The sequence below is a fragment of the Arctopsyche grandis genome, chromosome 13 (assembly GCF_051622035.1).
Source record: "Arctopsyche grandis isolate Sample6627 chromosome 13, ASM5162203v2, whole genome shotgun sequence".
Taxonomy (NCBI): domain Eukaryota; kingdom Metazoa; phylum Arthropoda; class Insecta; order Trichoptera; family Hydropsychidae; genus Arctopsyche; species Arctopsyche grandis.
The window spans coordinates 25,021,688-25,044,499 of record NC_135367.1 but is presented as its reverse complement, the minus strand read 5'-3'; the positions used below and the strand labels follow the sequence as shown (position 1 = coordinate 25,044,499).

At 36.8% G+C, this 22,812-nt stretch overlaps 3 protein-coding genes across 4 annotated transcripts; 1 reads left to right on the top strand and 2 right to left on the bottom strand.

Annotated features, from left to right (window-relative positions):
- Nucleotides 1-303: 303 nt before the first annotated feature.
- On the top strand, nucleotides 304-7,749 carry sip3 (septin interacting protein 3). 2 transcript variants are annotated; one of them, XM_077444502.1, is made up of 10 exons: nucleotides 304-632; nucleotides 3,619-3,711; nucleotides 3,780-3,932; nucleotides 4,004-4,198; nucleotides 4,285-4,463; nucleotides 4,544-4,686; nucleotides 5,022-5,321; nucleotides 5,400-5,518; nucleotides 6,232-6,581; nucleotides 6,717-7,749. In XM_077444502.1, the coding sequence occupies exons 1-10, from the start codon at nucleotides 504-506 to the stop codon at nucleotides 6,793-6,795; spliced, it is 1,740 nt and encodes a 579-aa protein (XP_077300628.1). In that variant the 5' UTR covers nucleotides 304-503; the 3' UTR covers nucleotides 6,796-7,749. The 2 variants fall into 2 exon arrangements, with proteins under 2 accessions (XP_077300628.1, XP_077300629.1); XM_077444503.1 differs by having other exon boundaries at nucleotides 307-632; nucleotides 6,687-7,749.
- A 2,518-nt stretch (nucleotides 7,750-10,267) lies between these two features.
- On the bottom strand, nucleotides 10,268-14,224 carry mRpL37 (mitochondrial ribosomal protein L37). Its single transcript, XM_077443587.1, has 5 exons — nucleotides 13,887-14,224; nucleotides 12,819-13,166; nucleotides 12,453-12,742; nucleotides 11,360-11,532; nucleotides 10,268-11,286 (listed from the first exon to the last, which is right to left on the bottom strand). The coding sequence occupies exons 1-5, from the start codon at nucleotides 14,063-14,065 to the stop codon at nucleotides 11,035-11,037; spliced, it is 1,242 nt and encodes a 413-aa protein (XP_077299713.1). The 5' UTR covers nucleotides 14,066-14,224; the 3' UTR covers nucleotides 10,268-11,034.
- A 1,482-nt stretch (nucleotides 14,225-15,706) lies between these two features.
- On the bottom strand, nucleotides 15,707-22,396 carry LOC143921766 (uncharacterized). Its single transcript, XM_077445151.1, has 5 exons — nucleotides 18,696-22,396; nucleotides 16,577-16,654; nucleotides 16,366-16,501; nucleotides 16,108-16,294; nucleotides 15,707-16,035 (listed from the first exon to the last, which is right to left on the bottom strand). The coding sequence occupies exons 1-5, from the start codon at nucleotides 18,906-18,908 to the stop codon at nucleotides 15,870-15,872; spliced, it is 780 nt and encodes a 259-aa protein (XP_077301277.1). The 5' UTR covers nucleotides 18,909-22,396; the 3' UTR covers nucleotides 15,707-15,869.
- Between the last annotated feature and the right edge of the window lie 416 nt (nucleotides 22,397-22,812).

Here is a 22,812-nt window from a genome sequence, read left to right as displayed (position 1 = left end):
ACACGATGAAACAGATAATTCAAAAGATCCAAGAGTTTTTCGGGGGCTTCTAGAATATTCACAAAATTTCGACGATTCTTTAAAAAAACATTTTCAAACTTCTTCGGTTTTTAAAGGGACATCAAAAACTATTCAAAATGAACTTTTAGATTGTATTTTGAACGTGTGAAGGGAACAAATAAGTGCTGAAATAAAAAAAGCAACTTATCTAGCTGTTATGGCAGATGAAACAACCGATGTATCGATGCATTGTCAACAGGTTAATGTTTTTCGTTACGAATTAGGGGGTTAAGTTTAGAATTCGGAGTGTGAGAGCGTGAGTTGGCAGCAGTTGTTGAATGTCGTGTACGTTTAGTGCAACACTGCTGTAGTGGCAGTGGCAGTGGCAGTGGCAGCGGTACCGACTCGGTGATTGTGATTGCTGTGTTCATTATTATGGTGACGACGACGGTGTGGTGAGGAGTTGGAGACGAAGAGCATCCTCGTAGCATACGAAGAGCAAGATGAGGTCTCTGGGCGTGTCGATGGTGTCGGTGTGCCTGACGGCTGCCGTGGTGGCGCACGCCTATCACCACAAACGCCAGTTCTATCCAGCTGTCGTTTACATCACCAAGTCCAACTTCAGCATGGCCGTGAGTCTACCCCTCCCACTCTCCCCAACTGTCACTCTATCTGTCACTCTTTCTTATCAATCGAGCGGTCCAGCTCCACTTCAGCTTTTATACCATTCACACTACTAGATACACATATAAACTTTTCCCACTATCAACACTACTGAGCTTTTATCGACACAACTTATTTCCCGTTACACCTTTATATCCAGATGCTATTTTCAATAGGTCAGCTGAAAACATGTCGTTCACATTGAGAAAAAAGAGCCGCTCTTTAAGAGGGCTGGACACCAGCGCCTTGTCCATACAAACGTATTACACTTCCTCAATTATGACACTAGAGAAATTTATTTTTTAATATGCTATGGATATCCACCATAGGCATGTTTCTGTATTTTTATTTTTTTGATTAGTTATTTTTTATAGGAACTAGGAGCCACCGAACATCTATAAAATCGCCTCGCTTTTACGCCCACGAAAAGAGTCCAGCATGCTAATTTAACGGTTGATTTAAAAAAAAAAACAACACGAAGACACAAACATAGAACATATCTTTCTCATACCGATGATGAAATTTTTTTTAAATTGGTCCAGTTTCGGAGGAGAAAACTGGAGAATACTAAACCTCGATTTTTTCGATTTAAAATGTCGTATTCACTCGTCGTATATATATCGAAGAAAGGAACGGCAACAAAATTAAGGTTTCGGGTATCCAGCCCTCTTAAGCTTCACCAGGTCACGAAACCAAGTTACTATTCAAACGACATTGAGCCGATTTCTTTTGAGAGCTTCGATAATTGGTTAAACCCGAGATACAGGACCGCTGCTTGTCAGTGGAGTTTTTTGAAGAAATTTCGACCGGTCGATAATGCGCAATAGGCATAAGTGTCAGAGCCGAGCAACTCAAAAGAGTGGTTGTTAAACGTAATAATTCTATCGGTAAATGTCTTTAATAATGTGTACTGAATATGATTGTTTTCGTCTGCACTGGCAATACTTACGAGAAGCAGCGGTCCCGTATCTCGTGTTTAACCAGAGAAATGTTATAGTAATAGAAGTGGCTTTAGGCGTCATATTGTTGTCAAGTGACGATTATCCAGAGACAATCCTAAATAATTTTAGCATCAGTCATATTTGATGCTTGGTGCTTGACGTATGTCCGATAAAAACTTCTCTGTTCGTTTGTATTACTCGCAAGGTGGGCAAGCATCGGTAAAAATTGCATAATGCATTCAAAAACATACAATAAACAACATGGGATACATTTTTATAAGTAAATTGATCCGATTTTATTCCGTGCGTTGTAGCCTATTTATAGAGACGTACCGCGTAATATTTTTTTTATTTTATTTATTTATATATATTTTAGCTATCAAGCTAATTTAAAAATACATCTTAATTATGTACTGTCCCTCACAGAGGTGTCTCTTCGCACCTCGCAGGAATGCATCCATGTTTTTAGCAGACCTGATGCACTCAGGGAGGGCATTATACATGAGCACACCCCTGTGAAAATCACCCCCCAACCGTCTTATTCTTTCTTACTCTACTTACAACTAGTTTGTCCTTATTTCTAGTATGTTTATCTCTATTCCTATAATCATCAGAATACTTAGGTAATAACTTATAAACAAAAAACAATGTACTAATATTTAGACTAATTCTAATACTCATCCATCCTAATTCATCTAACATACTTCCAATACTCTTAAATCTACTCACATTCAAAATACCTCTCATAGCTTTATTCTGTATTTTTTGCATTTTCTCTAAATCTTGGCCACTAAACAAATTAAGCACAGTGGCACAATAAACCACATGTGGCAAGACAATTGAATTAAACACTAAAATTTTACTTTTTTTACTTAAAATATTTCTTAATCTACATACATAATATACCAACTTTTCTAGCCATTTTTTTTATTATATAGTCAGCGTGCATTTTAAAATTTAGTCCCGAGTCTATGTATACCTCTAAGTATTTTGACAACAATTATTTATTTGTAAGGGCCCTTCTATTACTATTACATTTCTCTGGGTTTAACCCCAAAGTGTTGGGTCTCGTACTGTAAATCTTGCTTTGAATTCTATATGATTCGCTAGCGCGAGGCATTATTGAATACTCTTCTATTATATATGAAGCCCTAGTGATTGCTTGAGAGCAAGATTGCTATCCTAATGCCTTCCTGTTGGAAGCAATTGGTTGTTATTCTTCGAGTCATGACGTAGAGTATATTTGGGAAAACATATCTACAAATTACTGGTTGGTTTTGTAACGAATCCTCAAATTCTTGCAGAATTGAGCTTCAATCTACAACTCGCGTACGTTAGATGCTGCAACTTGTTCTCTTCACCTGTAGCACGTACCATTTTGATATGGTCAAGGGTCATCAAGCTCCTCAACTAGATTTCTTGGATTTGTTTAATCTAAAATATGCTTTGGTTGAGGGATCGTTTAATTTGAGATCATATGTTCCAGCAGAATAGACTAGTGGTTAGCATATAATGCTTTGAACAGAGTGTACATATAATACTTTGGCCAGACCTTAGATTCGTGACTCCAGGTCGATCGTTTCCTATCAGAGTTTGCCAATTCATCTAATTTTCACTGAAACGATTCCTACAAATTGGTAACCTTACTAACCATTTTCTCACAAATCTCGAGTTTTCAGCAATCTCAAATTTTGCTGAATTGTCTCAAATGCTGCAAATTTACAAATTTGACAATAAATGTCTGTGTGGATGTTAATTGATATGTATTTATGTACTTTGTATAATACTAATAATATTTGTATCAAAAGTACAAATGTTTTTTGGCCAGGAATGCGCATTAGGGTTAACTATTAGGCCTTCCTGGTATATAAAAAAAAATGTTTTCATATATTGATAGTTTCACATTTTATATATATTTTATTTTATTTTTACATCCATATTTATTCTTATGTCCTTATTTTAATGTAAATAAAATAAATATATTTTTTAATTTATGTTTATTTTACGTTTGCAGGTAATTTACGTTCAAGCGCTAATTATGGTTCTGCTCATAGGAAAATTAATGAAGAAAGTTTTCTTCGGCCAACTGCGAGCTACGGAATTTGAAGTAACTAATTTTTACAGCATTCATTGTAAATCATCTCCGATTATATATAAACACCATTTATATTTCAGCATCTTATGGAGAGGTCTTGGTACGCTCTCACGGAAACAGCTCTGGCGTTCACCGTCTTCAAAGACGACTTCAATCCGAAGTTTATAGCGTTTTTCACGATATTACTATTTCTCAAATCTTTTCACTGGCTGGCCGAGGATCGGGTCGATTTTGTGAGTGATCCTCGATGCTATCTTTAAAATGTAATCACCGTATTAATTTATATTCATTCACATATTCACAGATGGAAAGGAGTCCTGTAATCGGCTCGCTGTTTCACATCCGAGTGCAGAGCTTGTTATTGACGCTGGCTGGTTTAGATATCTTTTTCATATTCCATGCCTATCAAACAACGGTGACTAAAGGTGCTTCTGTGCAGTTGGTCTACGGGTTTGAATATTGCATCTTAATCATCATGATAGTCAACATCTTCATAAAGGTATCGTCACCGTTGTACACTTATGCACATATATTTATATACGATGAAGTGTTTCAACCGTAACGTGAAATTATTATCGATTTTAGTACATTATTCATGCGGTAGATTCGCAAACGCCTTGGGAGAACAAAGCCGTCGTACTTCTGTACACCGAGTTCATAGTTGGAATGTTTAAAGTTTTGCTTTATATATCTTTTGTGATAATAATGATACGCAAATACACTCTCCCGCTGTTCGCATTCAGGCAAATGTACTACACAATAAGGTATTTCGAATTTTAACTGAATTCTATTGTGATCGATGGTGTTTATTGTTCGGTACGTAAATTTTCTTTGTCGTTTGCAGGAATTTCAACAAAGCGTTCAACGATGTCATAATGTCAAGGCGGGCGATAAGAAACATGAATACTTTGTATCCGGACGCCTCGGCGGCAGAACTCGCGGCCGTCGACAACGTTTGCATCATCTGCCGAGAGGAGATGACTTCAGGTATTATTACAAAGTTGCATCGCATTTATTTTTTAACATATTAGCCACAGTGGCTTTTGGATTCTCTCAGTCTTCAATGAATGAGTCATACGGGTAGGACTCCATATAATGGAAGAAAATTCTAGAATGCTACGTACTAGAACTTAACACTAGAACACAACGAAAGGTTTACCAACTCGAAGTAAGAATCCCAGCATTTTTGTGGCCCGCAAACAAATATTGTCAGTTTGCCGTTTAAAATATACGATTCACTGATTATCTACACACTTAATTGTTTCGTATGCGTGCTTTGAAGTTGTGAAAGGGATTCTGATTTGAATTTCATGTTGTTTCAGGGGCGAAGAAGCTGCCGTGCAATCATATATTCCATGCGTCGTGTCTCCGCTCGTGGTTCCAACGTCAGCAGACGTGTCCGACGTGTCGTCTTAATATATTGCGTAGCTCGGCACCAGTGCAGACCCCTGCCCCAGCCGCTGCTCCCATGCAAGCGGCTCCAGCTCCTCCGACTCCGCCAACTCCTTCGCCTCAAAACGCTCAAGCTCAATCGAATTCGTCTCAGCAGCCGACCATGCAGCCCGGTCAAATGATGCCGCCCTCGATGCCCATGCCGCCAGGAATGATGCCGAATTTGACGCGTAAGATCCCGTTCAATTTATAATTTTTCTCAAGTTTTATTGTGCTAAATTTGATTTTTCTTTTTAATGATGTTTCAGCTTTTATGGGGTTGCCTTGGCCGCCACCCTCAATGCCGCCGAATTTGTCGACGTTTACCGAAGCTGAATTGTCTAGGATGGAAGGTAGAGAGAGGCAAAATATCGAAGCTCGCATTCAGGTATATCCTCCTGAACTGTATTATTATTTTGAAGATATATATCATCGTCATCAATTACAGCCATTCACTATTCACTGCTGTATGAAGGCTTCTGTTTTGCGCAATTCTCATCCATCTCATTCCACACATGTGTTATTTCATCCACCCATCTTCCTTTCACCTTTTTATATTCTCTCGGGTACCATTCCAGCACTTTCCTTGTCCACGTCCATTCTTCTAGCTACGTGACCCGCCCATTAACATTTCACTTTATTCACTCTCTACACTAATTAAGCAAATTCTAGATGCTATAAACTCGAATTTTTGCGAGAGATAGGACAGGTTGCCAATTTGTTGGAACCGCTTCAATGCAATCAAATAAATTGGCAAACTTTGATAGGAAACGATCGATCTGGAGTCATATATCTGAGCTATGCTGTTGGTTATGAGGGGGGAAGGGGAGAGTGGTCTCATGTTGAGGGTTTTATGGGTCAGCTTCATTGACAGTATGAATGCTAATCGTTACCTTAACTTGTTAAAATAATAGACAGGCTGATAAAATAGTAAACGTTCTCCTTCGAATTTTGGAATTGCAGAGTTTGCAATTGATATGTGTATTTACGAGTATTGGACTCAATTCTTGTCTCAATCAGGCCTGTCCCATTATGAAGAATCCTAGTGCTCAGTTTGTGTTGAATGGTATGTTTAAATACATTTTAATTATTTATTTTCAGTGTCTGAAGAATATACAAGTAATGTTGGACGCCTCTGTTATGATGATGCAACAGTACTCTGCAGTCGCCAATCGATTTCCGTACCAGTTTGATAAGAGAGACGTTGAGACTCAGACAGTCGGTGCGACGAGCGTTCCTAGCTCTGATGTGAAGAGCGAAAGCGGTTCTGCTCCGAAGCCTGAAGAATCAAACATGGAAAAACCAAGCACATCGAGCTTGTTAACCGTCGTCGCGAAGAAGGAACCCTCGGATGACGCGACTTCCTCTACCAAATCGAGCAAAAGCCCAGACGTATCCAAGTCGACGAACACGGAAAACTCGACCGAGACCCCCGAGTCGAATACAGAAAGGTAAAAAAACTAAATGAGTCGTGTTTTTTTGATTCTGTAAACTCGTCACCGTTACATGTCACTACATCTCGAATTTGTGGGTATTATGCTATCAATAACAACCAGTTGATTGCATGATAATCTGTCACGTTTTAGAGAATCTACACCAAAGGACGAGGCAACTGATCATTTGAGACGTCGGAGATTGCAAAAGTTCGACCAAGAACACCATTAACCAACTAAAATTGTCGCGATACAAAGTGTGGTGGGAGTTTTAACTATATTATAGACTGTGAAGAATATTTAATAAGTTATATATGTATATGTATATGAATAGGAATGTGTAAGAAATTTTATTATTATAAAAGTATTTATCTGGGATACATTTAAAGTATGTACTGTGAGATTTTGCAAGTTTTACCAATTAATCAAAATATATATAAAAAAAAACGTGTGTAGGGAATACTTTGGTAGAGCGAATTACTTGTGTGGTGGTTTGCTTTGAAGTATCATCGGTAGGAGGGGAAAATTTTTGTATAATATGCCAACTATGTATATGTGCTTAAATTATCATATTTTTTGTTGATTTTTGTTTTCTTTTTATACATTTTTAATTTATGAAAGAGTATAAAGTGAGAGTTTGATGTTGCACAATGTCGATTGAATTTTGATTTTGTGTAATGTTTCGGACGTGCCGTCTCGAGATTAGTTTTTTAAATATACGAGTCGTGTTTGTTATGCATTGAATTTGCGACTGTACACAATATTTTGATCTGCAATGTGTGCAAGTGATAATTGTACAAATTGTCTACTATGCAAGACTTAAAAAAAACAGTGTAATGCCGAGATTTAAATTTAACAATACCAAACTATATAAGTAGAGAAGTCAAGCCTGACCTGACTCGCTCATACTCGTATTGTGTGCAAGAATTTGTCATACAGAAGTTTGGCGAAGATCTGGTTGGTATCCACTGCTGAAATGCCAGTGGGGTTTGTTGGCCAGAAAATCCATAGCGCCGCTCAAGCGTACATTTCCATGTGTCAGGTATCTGCTCAGAATGACATCAAAATTTTGACTACCTGATTACGCTATTAACTTTTATGGGATCAGAGACTAATTTTCTTCAAAAATGCATCATAGAATTTATATTCAATTGTCAAATAAAGATGAGTGTATACATGAAGTTTCTTTTTTTTATGTTCGTTATATCTAAATTCGTGGAATTGCTCATTTCATTAAAATATTAGATAATTGTATGTGGTTACTGTGAACCGTAAATAATCAAAAATAATCACAGGCGAATAATGTCATATAGATGCATAAGAGTCGATACGTAATAATTAATAATCATAATTGAAACGACCAGCTGATTGCATTCATTATGACTTGGTTGGTCTGTGTTGCCACTCTGAGGCATGCATCAGTGTAGCCACTCTTACGAACGCATGAGTCTTGCTACAAGAGAACGGTTCGGTAATTACATCTCGAATGTGAATCGCTACCAGGATAACCGCTGCTACGAAAATCGCTCGCGTGGTCTCCTATTGCATGAAAATTCGTCAAACAGGAAAACTGCCCAAATCTCGTATAAAAAAGCATGTGCTGAGCAATATTTGGGCAGTTTTCTGCAAGCGATTTTCGTAGCGGCGGTTATCCTGGTAGCGATTCACATTTGGGATAAATTGTTTCTGTTAATATGTTATCACTAGAGGTAGGACCGGAAGCGCGCCGTCTATTGTTCCATTATTGCAAATGCTTTGTAAAAAGGTTCGGCAAACCTTAAACAATGCATTTACAACATGTGAACAATGAACAGTGCGCTCTGGGTCCGCTCTTTAGTTATCACTTCAAAACTTCAAGATCTGTAACTAAATGAAGAGAAATTTGATGGGTTTACCCAAAAACTCCATCAATCGAAAGCTACTCACGTCAAATATTGCACTAACGACAACTTTAGTGCCAGATGTTCCGTCCTCGAGATTTTAGTGACCTGCGCGAGGTAGCTTTTTGTGGAATAATCCGTTTACCCAGTTTACTGCCTTGCATACTTCTTATTCAAAAAACCCCATCATTTTGGACTTTAAGTATTGAAAATAAACAAATTCTTGACTACAATACGCCTATTTGCATCGATTTTTAATGCAATTATATGCCTGTATATGTAATTAATTCGCGATAAAATAATTACTGGTAAATTTTTCAATTTACTGTTGGCGATTTTCGGTAATGCTATCCCTAATTCATTGCTTAGTTCATGAATTGAGCAAAGCAGATAGTGGCGCTTACTGTGATTTTTTTTTTTCTGGAAGTACACCAAATGATAAAATATTTTATTGACGATTTCACGAATTGAGCACTTTTACGAATCGGATGTAACATCTACATATTTGAATTTTTTACTATACCTATCCGAAACAGTCCTACTAATACTTATGTAAAATATTCCTATTTGGTCATCGCCCAAAAATTTTTATAGATCCTTGCAGTGAAGAATTGAGGCGTGTATTAATTTAACTATGAGGGAAAAATCCGCCCATTGAATCAATTGCCTTATGGTGCGAACGGCCCACAGGCCAACTTTTAAAACCAGTAGCGTACAAAATATCGAAATAAAAATTAAATTTAAAAATTGAAATTAAATATCAAAATTAAAACTATTATTATTATATTAAAATTAAATATTGAAAGTTAAAACAGAACATGCACAATTTAAATAAATTTTCGAGATTGACCTAAAATTAGATGATCAACAATCACATACAGGTAATCCTCGACTTTTGTTTGTCGAAGATGTTTTGACTTACGAAGATACGCACTAAGATCGAAAAAAAATCAAAGAATTATTATTTTTACTTCCCCGTAATACGCAGTTACTGAGAATATATCATGTATTAGTATGGGTGATCCAACGATTTTTGCTAACCCGGGGTGTTGTCGGTCACATCAAACGTATTTTTTTATTCTTCAATTGTTTCTCTCGTCGAAATAAATCAAGTAATTAAATCATTTCAGAGGTAAAATGTATCGGATAATGTGTGATTATTAATTTTATTTCGACGAAAGAAAAAAAACCCTTTGACAAATCACCGACATCCGACACCGCGTTTTTTTATGAATTGTTTTTTTTTTATCGATCATCCACGTGGAAATACAGTAACATCTCGTGACGACTTTAACAATATTTTTTTTCGCTCGTAAGCAGAGAAATTATAATATTTCTCTGGTTTTAAATCCTTATCGTCGTAATTCAAAACATCAACGATGATCTAATTTTAGCTCAATCTCGCTCTTTAGCTTGATTTTGATATTTAATTTCAATTTTAAAATTTAATTTTTATTTCGATATTTTGTACGCTACTGCTGGTTAAAAAGTTGGCCCAAAATCGTCGTTGGTTTAGTCCGTAAGCACCATTACTGTGCTAAAAAATCCGATTGCCACTGTGCTGGACTCCAAGTGTCCAGTTGGAGTGACGCGAATTCTGCGAGGTTAATTATTGTAATTAGCTATGAAAATCGTTTTATCGTGTATTACACGTCGAATGATGTAAATTAAGTGCAAGAATTTAATAAAATAAAGGCCACAAAGCCACCACTCAAGGCAGATATTATTTACACACTGACCGTTGAGCGCAGCATACTGAATTCCCTCTCGCATCTGTGAGGCGTGTAGACGGGCCTTCCCTCGAAAATAATTATTCTCATTGATACTGGTCAATGTTTTTATTTTGCAATGATATATTTCGAATCATAAAGGTTTTGATGGGGAGTACACAAAATATGAAGACCCTGCATTCAGTATATTTGGAGAAATAAAATAAAATGTAAGTCCTGGTTATTCGCTATCCATCACAGTTACCATGTTGTTGCGTAGAGGTGGGTGGAGGATCCAAGTAAAAGGCCAAAGCCGTGTCACAGCATTTATTGGTGATTAAGGAGATACACGCACCGCCAGTGCTCTGTCTAGAATGTCTTGATATCGCCTAAGTAACTTCTTATAAAGGACAGGTCGCGCAGGGAATCTTCGACGTCCAGTTTGTTTACTTATTGTTATAGTCACGTACTAGATATGTATTCCCACGACAGTCAGTCAACGCTATTGCTGTCAATTCTGCGAAGGGACCGGGTGCCGTTACTGCGCCAATTTGGTGGCCATTGTTTAGCCTACTTGCACTTAGTCTGGAGATAATCCTCGAAACCAATTATACCGGTCGCACAGTGTCAGTGATGCGCCTCGGCGTAATCCGATTGCACTTAACCGGCGGCTCCTTTAAGCATACGCTACAATATGTTAACAGTTGCCACAAATTATTTTACGTCCTTTCAATGTTATATAACACATTGCTCGAATGCGACAGCATGCTCGGATCCACTACAGTCTAAACTAAAATGATGGTATGAGTAAATAAATCCAATGAAATGTAATAATTAATTTATTTTAATTACAAAATACACTACGTAACTAAATATTCCTTATTATGTATTGTGGTAAAATGCATTGAGATATTTGTAAACGTTCTCATTATATCCTTCGAGAGAGGGCCTAGCCGATATGTACTCGCAATTTTCAAATAGTTGCATTACAGGTGAAGTGTACCATAAGTTTTTAACGCCCTGCTGACCGTCCGTGCTCATCGTGTTCAATTGCAGCACTCCAAAGTGGAATGTTTTACCGTCCGACTGGATGCACTGCACCGTCAGAGGTGTCGGTAAAACGTCTACGGTTTTCTGCAATTTTAAACATATTAATAGTCATAATAAGTAATGTATGTGGTTTTACATATATCGACATCAGGCTTACCTCATATAAAGTTTTGGCAAATGAAGTTGCTACTGTAAACGCATGTAAAAGCGATCGTGCTTTCACTTGTGAGTCCGTTATGGGTGTCTCATAAAGGTTTTTCACTTGCGTAGTATTGAAATCTAAAAAGGTCGTGTGAGGATAGAAGGCTTTTACCGCTGCTGGTTTCAATGCTGCAATTTGAAAATAATCAGTGTAAATTGCTTCACAAAATGGTATACTGTTCTTAATTTCTTCAATTATGAGGCTTTATGATATAGATTAAGGGCGAAAACACAATGAGTGGTACGTGGTACGTGTTTTTTTTCTTGAGTATTTTCGGTGATAATTTATCCTCGCTTAACCCTTTGAGTGCTGACGTGAAAATTTCCAACTAGAATTATTTAGAAATCCAATAGAAAGCAGGTATAAAAATTGTAGCTAAACCAAACAAACCCTAGATAACTACCGCAGAGGATTTCGAGTTTTGTAAAGGTGTGCTTAGACTCTAATATATCTTGCAACAATATAAAATAAACAAAATAAGTCTATTTATTAATGAACATATTCTTCCAAAACTAGTTCCATCTTCTTCATTGTTGTTAAAATGTAATGCTTACAATCTAAAATACTCTGCAGTTAGGGATTTCCATCGAGAAATTCTGCTATGGTTATAAATTCAGAAATTCCGGTATAAACCAGTCTTTATAAACATTGACACGGATTACACGACCCATGTTCAATGCATTTTTTTTTCAATGCTACCTGGAAAGGCTTAGCGGGTGGGTAGTATTCTTGTTTATTTTTTTACATACTCAAAATACAACGCCTATCGGTGCATTTCAGGCTCATGGACTTGTTGGAAAAATGTCGATCGGCGTTGGTCAGCATTCAAAGGGTTAATAGTGATCGATAACGGTGAATTCCATATTTGAAGAAATGCTTGTCGGTTGCATATGGCTAAGCACACACGTGCGACCTCCCAAATATATGCATTCTGCACGTGCAACTACACCCGAATTCGGTTTGGGGAACGCCCACTGTTTATGGTCACAGCGGGAAGCTAAGGACGTGACGTCCCATACCACTCGGTGTGTTTTCGCCCTAAACGTACGATATATGTTATCGAAATTGTAGAAGTTTTCTTTCTGTATGGAGATGGTGTGTTTCAGTGGATGAATATTGGGCAGGTCGATCCCATCAGTCATGCTGGAGTCAGGTTGTATTGGACTCAGAGGTTTAGTGCTCGATAGAAATACATTCGAAGGCGATTGAATTTGTATCAGATCGTTCTCCTTTTCAAAAGACGCCGTACAGTCCACGGCTTGTGACACGTATCTATCTTTGTGCGCTTCATTCGAGTTCTTCTCTAGAATGTTCAAAATCGCATTCCATGTGATGATGCTGTGAAGTATAATATGCATGTATGAAATACACAGTGGACTATTCGAATGATGTTGTGTCTGTTGGTTTTGCTTACTTTCTCCTCGCGGCGGTAATTCCGTAAAGCCTGGGAAAATTGAAAGCGGGTCTATCAGGGTCATGGATCTTGGGTAGTTTTTTTTGTTCCGAGTCGAAGATGTTGGCTTTAAGGATGGCTGTTTTGAGGTGCTGGTGTATGTGTGCGGGCGTTTCTTCTTGGACGAGCGCCTCGATAGACTTGGGAAGTGTCTCCGAGACGTGCACGGTCTTGGTCAGCAGGAGAGCTTGGGGCAGACCTTCCACCAGCACGTCGGTTGACTTGATGACGTGACAGCAACGTTCTTTCCAGTCGGGATGGGTTTCGTCACGTGGCAACGGCTTCTGGCCTACGCCGATTACGTTGAATCTAAAATAAGCAAAGTCAAGTATAGAAAAGCCTTGTAAAAAGAGCAAAACATCTAGTTTAGAATGTTAAAAAGTTACTATGTAAGTAAACAGTTATTACTAGACGAAGGCGTATTTTTTTTTAAATACTACTGGGCAGGTTTTAAATGCGTTTACATTGATATCATTATTTATTTATAGTTTTGGACCATTGTGGCATTACAGGAAGAACCTATGCGCCACAATGGCCTACATTTGAAAAAGAGAACTAAAATAAAATAAAGAAAAAAGCAGAAAAACATGATAAAAAAATAATTAAAGAAAATAATACATAAAAATGAACATAAGGTGAAATCAGTAATCAAATAAAATCCTATTTTTAGTTTCACATTGAATATAAAGTGTGTATAATATTTATTTAAACGTTAGTTTGGATCATTGTGGCATTACAGGAGGAACCAAATGCGCCACAATAGCCTCCATATGAAAATAATAGAGAAAAATAAAAATCATAATAATAAAGTAATAATTCATACATAGATTAAAAAGAAATAAAAGGTAAAAGCAGAAAAATAGTACATAAGGAATGTACATTATTAGTGAGTATATTATATATTGATTTTTTGGAGATATGACAATAATACGCCTTCGTGGGGAATTTCAGAAGCGTCCGAGGACGACGGATTGATATGGTTTGTTTCTTTTTGTAACTGTTTCGCTTGCAGTTGGCTTGTAAGCTTACCGTTCTATTGGCCTAAGAGGTTCGTTGACGAATTCTGTAGCTTCTTCTACCGTGAAGCCTCGTTCTTTGAGGTATTTCTCCTCCCCTTTGTCCCCTGGAACTCTTTTGCGGGCGACCTCCCAATGTTTTCGAAAATATCGGGTGATATTTTGCTTCCATAGCGGCGAGGTCAATTTCATGTTTCCTCTTCGCTGTACGCACTATAAATCTCGCAGATATATTATGTATTATATGTACTACTCCACTGCGAGTCAATCTGACATAACCTACAGTGGTTTTGACGTTAGCCACCCGGTTCGCTTTTTGGCCTTAGCACATCGCATCACACACTTTACAGTGTCGACATTTCACTTTCAGTAAGTATTCCCTTTTGGTAATTGGACTATTCGTCACATTGTAGTGGTCACAAAGACAACTTTTGCCATGAAAATCGCGAATACACAATATTCCGTTATAGAAATTTGATTCAATTTTAATGACTGTGAGAATGTGACCAGTAATCACTGAATCTCCCCTTTTAAATGGTTCGGTGATTATTCTTTATAAAGCGTTCTCGCACACGTCTAGCGCCTGAAAATTCTATCCACCGAGATTTACCCACGCAAACCATCATACTTTCGGCCGCTCTTTAATTACAAGGCTCTTATTATTTTATCAGCATTTGTATAAATCATATTAATTCAGGATCTAGTGTTAAAAACCAAAACGTTTAGTTTTGAACAGGACCAGATGACAAGAGAGACTGGACGTTTTCAAGTTCATTTATGAAAATAGTGTTTTTACCCCAATTCCACATCTAGGACATTGTTTTTTCGATGACCAACCAATACCCAACATCCTTGAAGAAATACACCTGGCAGTTGCAAAGATAATATAACATAAAAGACCTACATAGCTCTGTGGCGGCTATACGACATGGTCGAGTTTCGGTCACCAACCGAGTTGGGACCAACTCGGCCATGTTAGTCTGTTGCTACTTTACTTTCTTCCCGCCCATTACATTAAACAGTCGTGCCTTAACAATTCCGTCGTTTCACTCCATACACCCCATAGACCCCTATGCGGACCGAAGCTATACCTGCTATCCAGTTATTTCCACGAATGTGTGTTACAAGTTGTAACTTGCAACATCAATCCACAAGTATACAACAAGACAACCTAAATGCATTTTAAAAAGTACGATGTCTTGTTTTGTAACTTTTAAGGAATATAGTTTTTTCGAATGTGTGCGTTGCACTAATTTGTACATATGGCGGACGCGGCCCTCTGTATCAGATATTTCGTATTCGCGATTTTTAGGGCAAGTATTGTCGTTTGCGCGATCGCAATATGCAAAATAATCCGTTTATACATGTGTGTAGTCGGATTAAGATGTTCCGGATAATAAAAAATCCAGATATGTAAGTAATGCAGAAAAAAATCTCGTTTTTGTAAACTAAGTTGTAGACCACTTCAATTGAAATAATACGCTAAAGCCAATTCATGATAATTTAATATATGGGAATCAGAAAAAGCAAAAGACGTATTCAATGTCACATGCTTCTTATTTTATTACTTTAAAATCGAAGTGATGGACGACTTAAGCATGATTAACGACTGGTGTTTTCTTTAATAAATAATTGGCCAGATATTGGCTGTCCATACTCCTCAACTTTCATTTTGTGACTATTTGTGAGCCATTCTTGAATAAATTCGTATACATAATTTGTTATTTTTATCAATTAAAATTTATATTTTGTACAATCATGATCTTTCTGTTTTATAATATGAAATACACAAAAATCAATATCAAACATTGGCTTAATAAAATACTGGATTTTGTCTAAAGTAATAATTTATTATTAACGAAACACCAAGTGCTTTTTTTTACACAGGATATTTATTTCTTATAATGAAATGTATATGTACAACTTAATTAATTACATATTCTATAGGAACCTTAGAAGAGTCAGTGAGATTAACTAAGACGATAATGATAAAAGATTAAGTATTGTGCATCGTTGCCAATAGAGTTTTTGCAAAATGTTGTAAGGAACTTTGATTTATTTTGCAATCTGAATATTTTACAGAACAGCTTTCTTTACTTTGTCCGTGGGAGATAGCTTCTGATAGTAAGGTGTCCTTCAGCATTTCTAAAATCCACTTGTTGCTGAAACCATTTAAATTATCATTAATTAAATTCTTACTAAAATTTTACAAGTGAATTAAAATAAAATGAAACCTTGTTAATCCATCGATGATTTTGTCATTGCTGTTAGGATTTCCCTTTTTGGATGCATCGGTGGATCTTTTAACGAGCCAGCAGACAGCTCTGCCGAAACAGGTTGCAGGAGGAGCTCCTTTAGATTCTAAAACTCGTCCTAATCGAGCCCCCAGATCTTCAATCCAAACATAACCAGATTCTTCGGCTAAAATCGTGGAATTGTAATTGTATTACATTTTAATAATTAAGTTTTAAAGTGACAATTTGTATATTTACATCTTCCAAACATTCCTTGTGTAATGTGATCAACGGAAAAGAGTTTCAAAATTGTAGGCAGTATGAAGGACGACGCAAAAACAAGTGTTCCAGCTAATCCAAGTGCTGCTAAATTTATATTAGCTGGTTTGAATTTCTAAACAAAAAATACATTTAAAAATGTGTTTTCAGTATAAAATGAGACAAAACTAAATGTAATTTTTTTGCATACCTCCATTAATCCTGTGGCAGAGTTGACTGATTTCTTGACAGGTATCGTTAGAAAAGGTACTGATAACTGCATTTCAATCTGAAATATTGAATTTCATACGTGAAAATTTACATACAGGTCCTGCACTCGATTATAGTTATTAAAGTCTGACAAATTATACTTAGTTAAAATAATTTTTTTTTTAATTATTTGGTAATCTAATATATAATTTGGTTCGTTCGTTCGTTAGATCGGTGACGTCATCGAACAAATGATTCGATTTATTTTTTTTCGATTCATAGGCGCCGATTCGACTTTTCGGGCGAAGCCCTAAAAGGCAATTGCTCAGGGGGGCGCAGAGGGGCGAAGCCCTAAACGACAATAGCTCAGGGGGGCGCAGAGGGGCGAAGCCCTAAACGGCAATTGCTCATGGGGACGCAGAGGGGCGAAGCCCTAAACGGCAATTGCTCAGGTGGCTGCAGAGGGGCGAAGCCCTAAACGGCAATTGCTCAGGTGGGCGCAGAGGGGCGAAGCCCTAAACGGCAACTGCTCAGGTGGGCGCAGAGGGGCGAAGCCCTAAACGGCAATTGCTCAGGGGGGCGCAGAGGGGCGAAGCCCTAAACGGCAATTGCTCAGGTGGGCGCAGAGGGGCGAAGCCCTAAACGGCAATTGCTCAGGTGGGCGCAGAGGGGCGAAGCCCTAAACGGCAATTGCTCAGGTGGCTGCAGAGGGGCGAAGCCCTAAACGGCAATTGCTCAGGTGGGCGCAGAGGGGCGAAGCCCTAAACGGCAACTGCTCAGGTGGGCGCAGAGGGGCGAAGCCCTAAACGGCAACTGCTCAGGTGGGCGCAGAGGGGCGAAGCCCTAAATGTGATTATAAATTAAGGTAAGATCATTCGTACTGGTTTTTTAGGTATCTGTCCTGGCAGAATCCTTGGGATCGGTCTGTTAATAAATATTGAAATCGATTTTTTTATTCTCATAAATGTGTATCCATGCTTTTCTAGTGTTCATTAACGTTTTTAATAATTCAAGTATTTATAAACATTATTTTGAAAGAAATGTCCTGGCTTTGTCACATAACATGTGAATGATTTGTTTTCTCCTGTAGCTCGCTCAAATATGTTGGCAACGTCTCCAATATCTAGAGCGATATACATATCTGCTCAACCGGGTTGCTGGTGAAATTGACCTGATTAATGTAAGCTGTGCTGAACTGGTTGAGTGGTTGTGGAGCAACGCCCGTGGTTGATTTTATCAATTATAAATATCATGCACGGATGTTTTATATTCCTTTATTTGTGTTATGATTGTGTGACTGGCTACAGTGAAGCGTTAGAGTACTCTGTAATGTCATTGTGGCTAATATGTTAAAAAAATAAATAAAAATAACCCAAAAACATCTAAAATGGTTACCTTGTTATAGAACAAAATTTAATAATTGCTTACAACGTTTTCGTATAGCAATTTTATCATCCGAGGCCATCATACTAAGCAATGCTGTTCTCCAATACTTATTATTCAATAATACTATTTGTCAAAACGGACTCAAATAACCAGCTGATTGATAATAAGCAGATATTTGTGTAAAACAACTTTCAGCGTACGTAGTGCCTATGTAGGTTACAGCCAACATCATTTGACCAGTTAATGTTTTGATTCTACTGGTTTTCCGAGTAGCAGTTCTGTCAAGTCTTTCGCGGTATCTTCGTTCCAAACTACATACATACATACCAGTGTCGTCACTAGAAAAATTTGGTCCACATGTAAAAGTTATCAAAGGGCCCCACATTTTTTTTCTAGTTACTTCTTAGCCTATACATATGTATGTTATTTTTAAAATTTTGCAATCATGTCTTTTAAATACATTTTATGCACATTGCAAGTTCCCGAAGTCAGATTTTTTTTAATCATACTTTTGACCGTTTTCAGTTTGTGTGAATTGATCTTCCTATATATTTTTTTATTTTCAGCTTTATTTTTAATGTTTTTAAATTAATATTTGGACATTTTCCCAAGGCCCTACTGATCCCAAGGGCTCGCATGCACCGCATACCCCCGCGTCATAGTAGTTACGCCATTGATACATTAATATGTATTACAGTTATCATGATGCAAATAATTATTTTGGAAATACTCACCGATATGTCGTCATCGTTGGTTTGAAATGTGAGAAATCTGGGTTTGCCATGACCCAGAAATCTGCCCTTCATTAATTGTTCTTCATCCAGCAGCATGTATTTGCTAGTTATGTTGTTATACGCGCTGGTAGATTTCACAGCAATTAACCAAAGTGTGCATGCAAAAAATAAATATAGTCTGTTTTTGAAGAAGTATTTTTCACAGAGCGTCATCCTGTCGGATTTATGTAAAATCTCCTCTAGTCAGAATATACTTGTTGATCGTTTGCAGACGGAAGAGGAAGAGCAATTTTGTTTTTGTAACGGACTAAATTACAGAGGAGAATTCTACTGTCTTTCAAATTTATATATGTATGTACACAATGGAATCACATAAAAACAATGGATCACTTTAGTTTGTACCACTAGAATTTAGCACTCGCGTTGTAGTAAAAGCCCAAATGGTCGATAAATGTCATTGCTTAGAATTTGGAACACTGGAAGCAAACAATTGTTATATGTACAATTTTAACTATTACGCCACTTCATATAAAATAAATACAATTGTCGTTTAAATAAAATTCATTACTGATTATTTAGAAATTTTACTAGGAACTTTTTTAACTTGAATATAAATTTGAATACTAAAAGTATCAAAACAAAAAGGCAGTTCTAAAATTAACGCACGTATCGTGTATTATAATATTATTTACATATTTTCGACAGTTGAAGCTTTTATACTAATGAAAGTGAAAAAAGTCAATATTTTTCGTTAGTTTGTGATATATTCAAGAAGTAGTGTCAAGGGTTGGCACTAAACACTTATAATAAAATAATCGAATCGATTTCTACAAGCGCGTGGCTATTAAGTAGTTAATAAATGATTATTTTGAAATGAAGGCTGTAAAAGATTGGGGGGTGACCCAAAAGAATCAAGTGAGCTCAATCTGTAAAAGGCTGGAGTTAGTTGGAGCAAGTTTTAGTGGCAGCACGAGATAGATTCTCCTGGATCATGAGGATGACGAAATTTATTAAAGCAATGTGCAGATTTGAAAACACAACACTGATTATTGATATCACTGATTACAATAAGATTCACAGACGGTTTGTCGTTGCGGTCTGACCCGCAGCCCGTTACAAACTGAGGTAGAATGCGTCCATGCGTTAGTTTTATGTGTGTATCCACTGTCTGTTTTTTTTTCTTTTGTTACACTTATGTCAAACGCCGTGATGATTAATTGCCGACGGATGGTCTGTTGATTCAAGACAATCATAAGTTCCGTCTTTCCATTGAAAAATAAATGCCATTTTTCCGGATACTCGGGCACGCATCGACACCTTCAGCCAATTGTTTGGGAGTTAGACTAGTTGTTCACGTCTTCAGCACAATTCAAAGCGATTTGGCAAATTATAGGAAGTGTTTCTGTCGCTGGTGTGTACGTAAGTGGCTAGATCATTGTTTCAGGTGTTTTGACATACGCTGTTTTGTTATTGTGGAAGTAGATTCGTACATTTTGGGACACACTCCTGTTGGAAGTGTGCCAAGTAACAAGAATCTAATTTTTAGATACGATTTAGAATTGAAATAAATGTTCAAATTCTATGGATCTATTACGGTTGTTAGGAAAGGACATTGACCCACTTTTAATGGGCTCAAATAATGAAGTTTAGTTTCTCCTGTATCCTTGCATGATTTGTCTAAGCTAGCCTTCGTTCTACAAACTAAGCTTTTTAATTTTATGTTTTATTCGTGTTGGGTTTTAATATTATCTTTTTCAGAAGAGCTTCTTTTAAGTATTAGCTTTATCTCATCATTTCGCCAAATGATTAATCTAAATCCTTCTGGATTTTGAATTTCAAGCTTTCTTTGATTCAACCGTAGAACAAGCCTCGGCCAGTTCAATTTAGAAGCCTACAAACTAAGCTTTCTAATTTCATGTTTTACTCGTGTTGGGTTTCAATATTATTTCTTTCAGAAGAGCTTGTATTGCAGCTTCTTTTAAGTTCTAGCCTTTTATCATCATTTCGCCAAATGATTCATCTAAATCCTTCTGGGTTTTGAATTTCAAGCTTTCTTTGATTCAACCGTAGAACATGCCTCGCCCAGTTTAATTTAGAATCTCAAATAAATAGGATTAATAGTACAATATTGAAAGACGTGGTTATTAAATGTAACAACACATTTAACATGTCTTCACTTGTTCACTTTTCATGCGCTTGAGACGCATGCGCTTTGACTGATTTCTCGATGATTTTCGTTTCTCGAGAAATGAGAATTCTCGGTTTTACTTTTCAATTTTTTCGAGAGTTCTCGAGAAATTTTGATGGATGGATTTTGATGGGTAGTAATATTACATTACATGTTGTATTGCAGATAGCTTTAAATATGTATGTTGGACTGTTAACTGAGATCTAAAATCCGAGTTTAAATTATAAATGATCACCGTTTTAATCGGCACGGCACGGCAATACTCGAGTACTCTCACACAGCAGCCAATGACTAAACTCGGCTTTTACCCATTTTAATTTTTAATAGTTAAAGAAACTCGAAAATGATCTCGCATACCTGACTCTGATGTTGCTGCTCTAAATGAAAAATATAAAAAATAAATCTTTTTGGATCATTGAAAATTGAAATTAGCCCTCAATCATTTTGTAATTTGCCGATTTCCACGCAGAGTGATTTATTCTTATCGGATCGGGGTCTTAGATTACCAAAGGAAAGATAAGGTTGGATAGAGTAATAGAAAACCATTAACAATTATTTCGAATACTTTCGACCTAATAAGAAAGTATGCTTATTTTAAAACATCTTGCACAAACCTTTTTATAATCTGAGTGGTTCTTTTATTACCCAAGCAAAGATACGAGTACTAGATAATTGTAAACAAATTTGAAAAATACTGCATACAAACCCCTTTTAAAACCTTCCAAGAAGTATGGGTATTTTATTATGGTTTTATTTATCAAGAAGTATGGGCCCTTGATTTATTTAGGTATATTTAGTACATAGGTAAATCCGGAACTGGTATAGACAGCTAATTTGGTTATTTTCCTGAAGAAATCAAATAAAAAAGATTCTTAGTAATATCAGCTTTTTTCTTAACCCAATTCTACTTTCCTATAGTTTTAAAACAATGGTCATCGTTTGATTCGATCCAATTTCTGTTTTTTAATCGTTTGCGAATTTCACGTTCATTTGCGAATCTTAAGTGCGAATTCGTCGGTCGGTCGAGCGATGAAAAACAATGAAATACTTTTTTCGAGAGCTTTTACCGTTGAAAAGCGTATCAAAACTAGTGAAAACTTTAATTTCAGTGCCACTGAAAAAAATCATTCGGTTTTACCGAAACGGATGCTCAAAACGTACGAAATTACGGATCAAGATAGCAATGTCATTCTTGAGTTTTCCTTTGCCGATTGTTTTCGAACTTTCCGCATTGTCAAGTGTCATGTGCGTTATCTGATCAGATCAACAGGGATAAGTTCAATGACAAAGGACAGGAATTAGTATATTGAACGTGTTCACAATCCACGAGTCCATTATGAATAATATAAAAAAAGTGAACAATGCAAAATATACAAATAAAATGGTTCGTTGCATTTCTCGGTGATAGCTATTATGCAGCTATGATATATCAAAAGACATATTTATAATATCATATTGCAACAGATATACAAAATAATGAATTAGTAGTGTAATATCCTTTGATGAAGATACCGGTTATCTATTCTCGCCCACAAATGAATATGAAAGACTTTCCTTTATTTCATTTACGTTCAATGAAACGAGTCGTGCCATATTCGGCTCGTTTCATTGAACGCCCGGCACGCCCCGCATCAAAATGACCCTATGGACCTTTTCAGTAAAATTGTATGCTTGAATTTTCCTTGTTTGGTTTGACAGTGATCGATAACTGTGTATCCCATATTTGAAGAAATGTAAGTGACCACCCACAGCGAGGAGCCATGCACACGATGTGCCGTTCACCGCTGTGTCTTTTCGCCCTAAGACTTTGGACTGAGGTACATATGTATGTATGTGTGGCTCAAAATGTTCTAAATGATATGAGGTATTAACCCTTTAAGACTTTGCAATGTATGTATGTAAAATATTAATAAATAATACAATATGTTT

Bases quoted from the DNA above. Each gene is read 5' to 3' on its own strand.
- sip3 (XM_077444502.1), top strand. From the start codon at position 504: ATGAGGTCTCTGGGCGTGTCGATGGTGTCGGTGTGCCTGACGGCTGCC. The intron at 4,199-4,284 runs GTATCGTCACCG...TATCGATTTTAG, and splicing joins TAGTCAACATCTTCATAAAG to TACATTATTCATGCGGTAGA. The intron at 5,322-5,399 runs GTAAGATCCCGT...ATGATGTTTCAG, and splicing joins AATGATGCCGAATTTGACGC to CTTTTATGGGGTTGCCTTGG.
- mRpL37 (XM_077443587.1), bottom strand. From the start codon at position 14,065: ATGAAATTGACCTCGCCGCTATGGAAGCAAAATATCACCCGATATTTT. The intron at 12,743-12,818 runs GTAAGCAAAACC...TATACTTCACAG, and splicing joins ATTACCGCCGCGAGGAGAAA to CATCATCACATGGAATGCGA. The intron at 11,533-12,452 runs GTACGTTTAGGG...TTCAAATTGCAG, and splicing joins CAATTTCGATAACATATATC to CATTGAAACCAGCAGCGGTA.
- LOC143921766 (XM_077445151.1), bottom strand. From the start codon at position 18,908: ATGACGCTCTGTGAAAAATACTTCTTCAAAAACAGACTATATTTATTT. The intron at 16,502-16,576 runs GTATGCAAAAAA...TTTTTTGTTTAG, and splicing joins CTGCCACAGGATTAATGGAG to AAATTCAAACCAGCTAATAT. The intron at 16,036-16,107 runs GTTTCATTTTAT...AAATGGTTTCAG, and splicing joins ATCATCGATGGATTAACAAG to CAACAAGTGGATTTTAGAAA.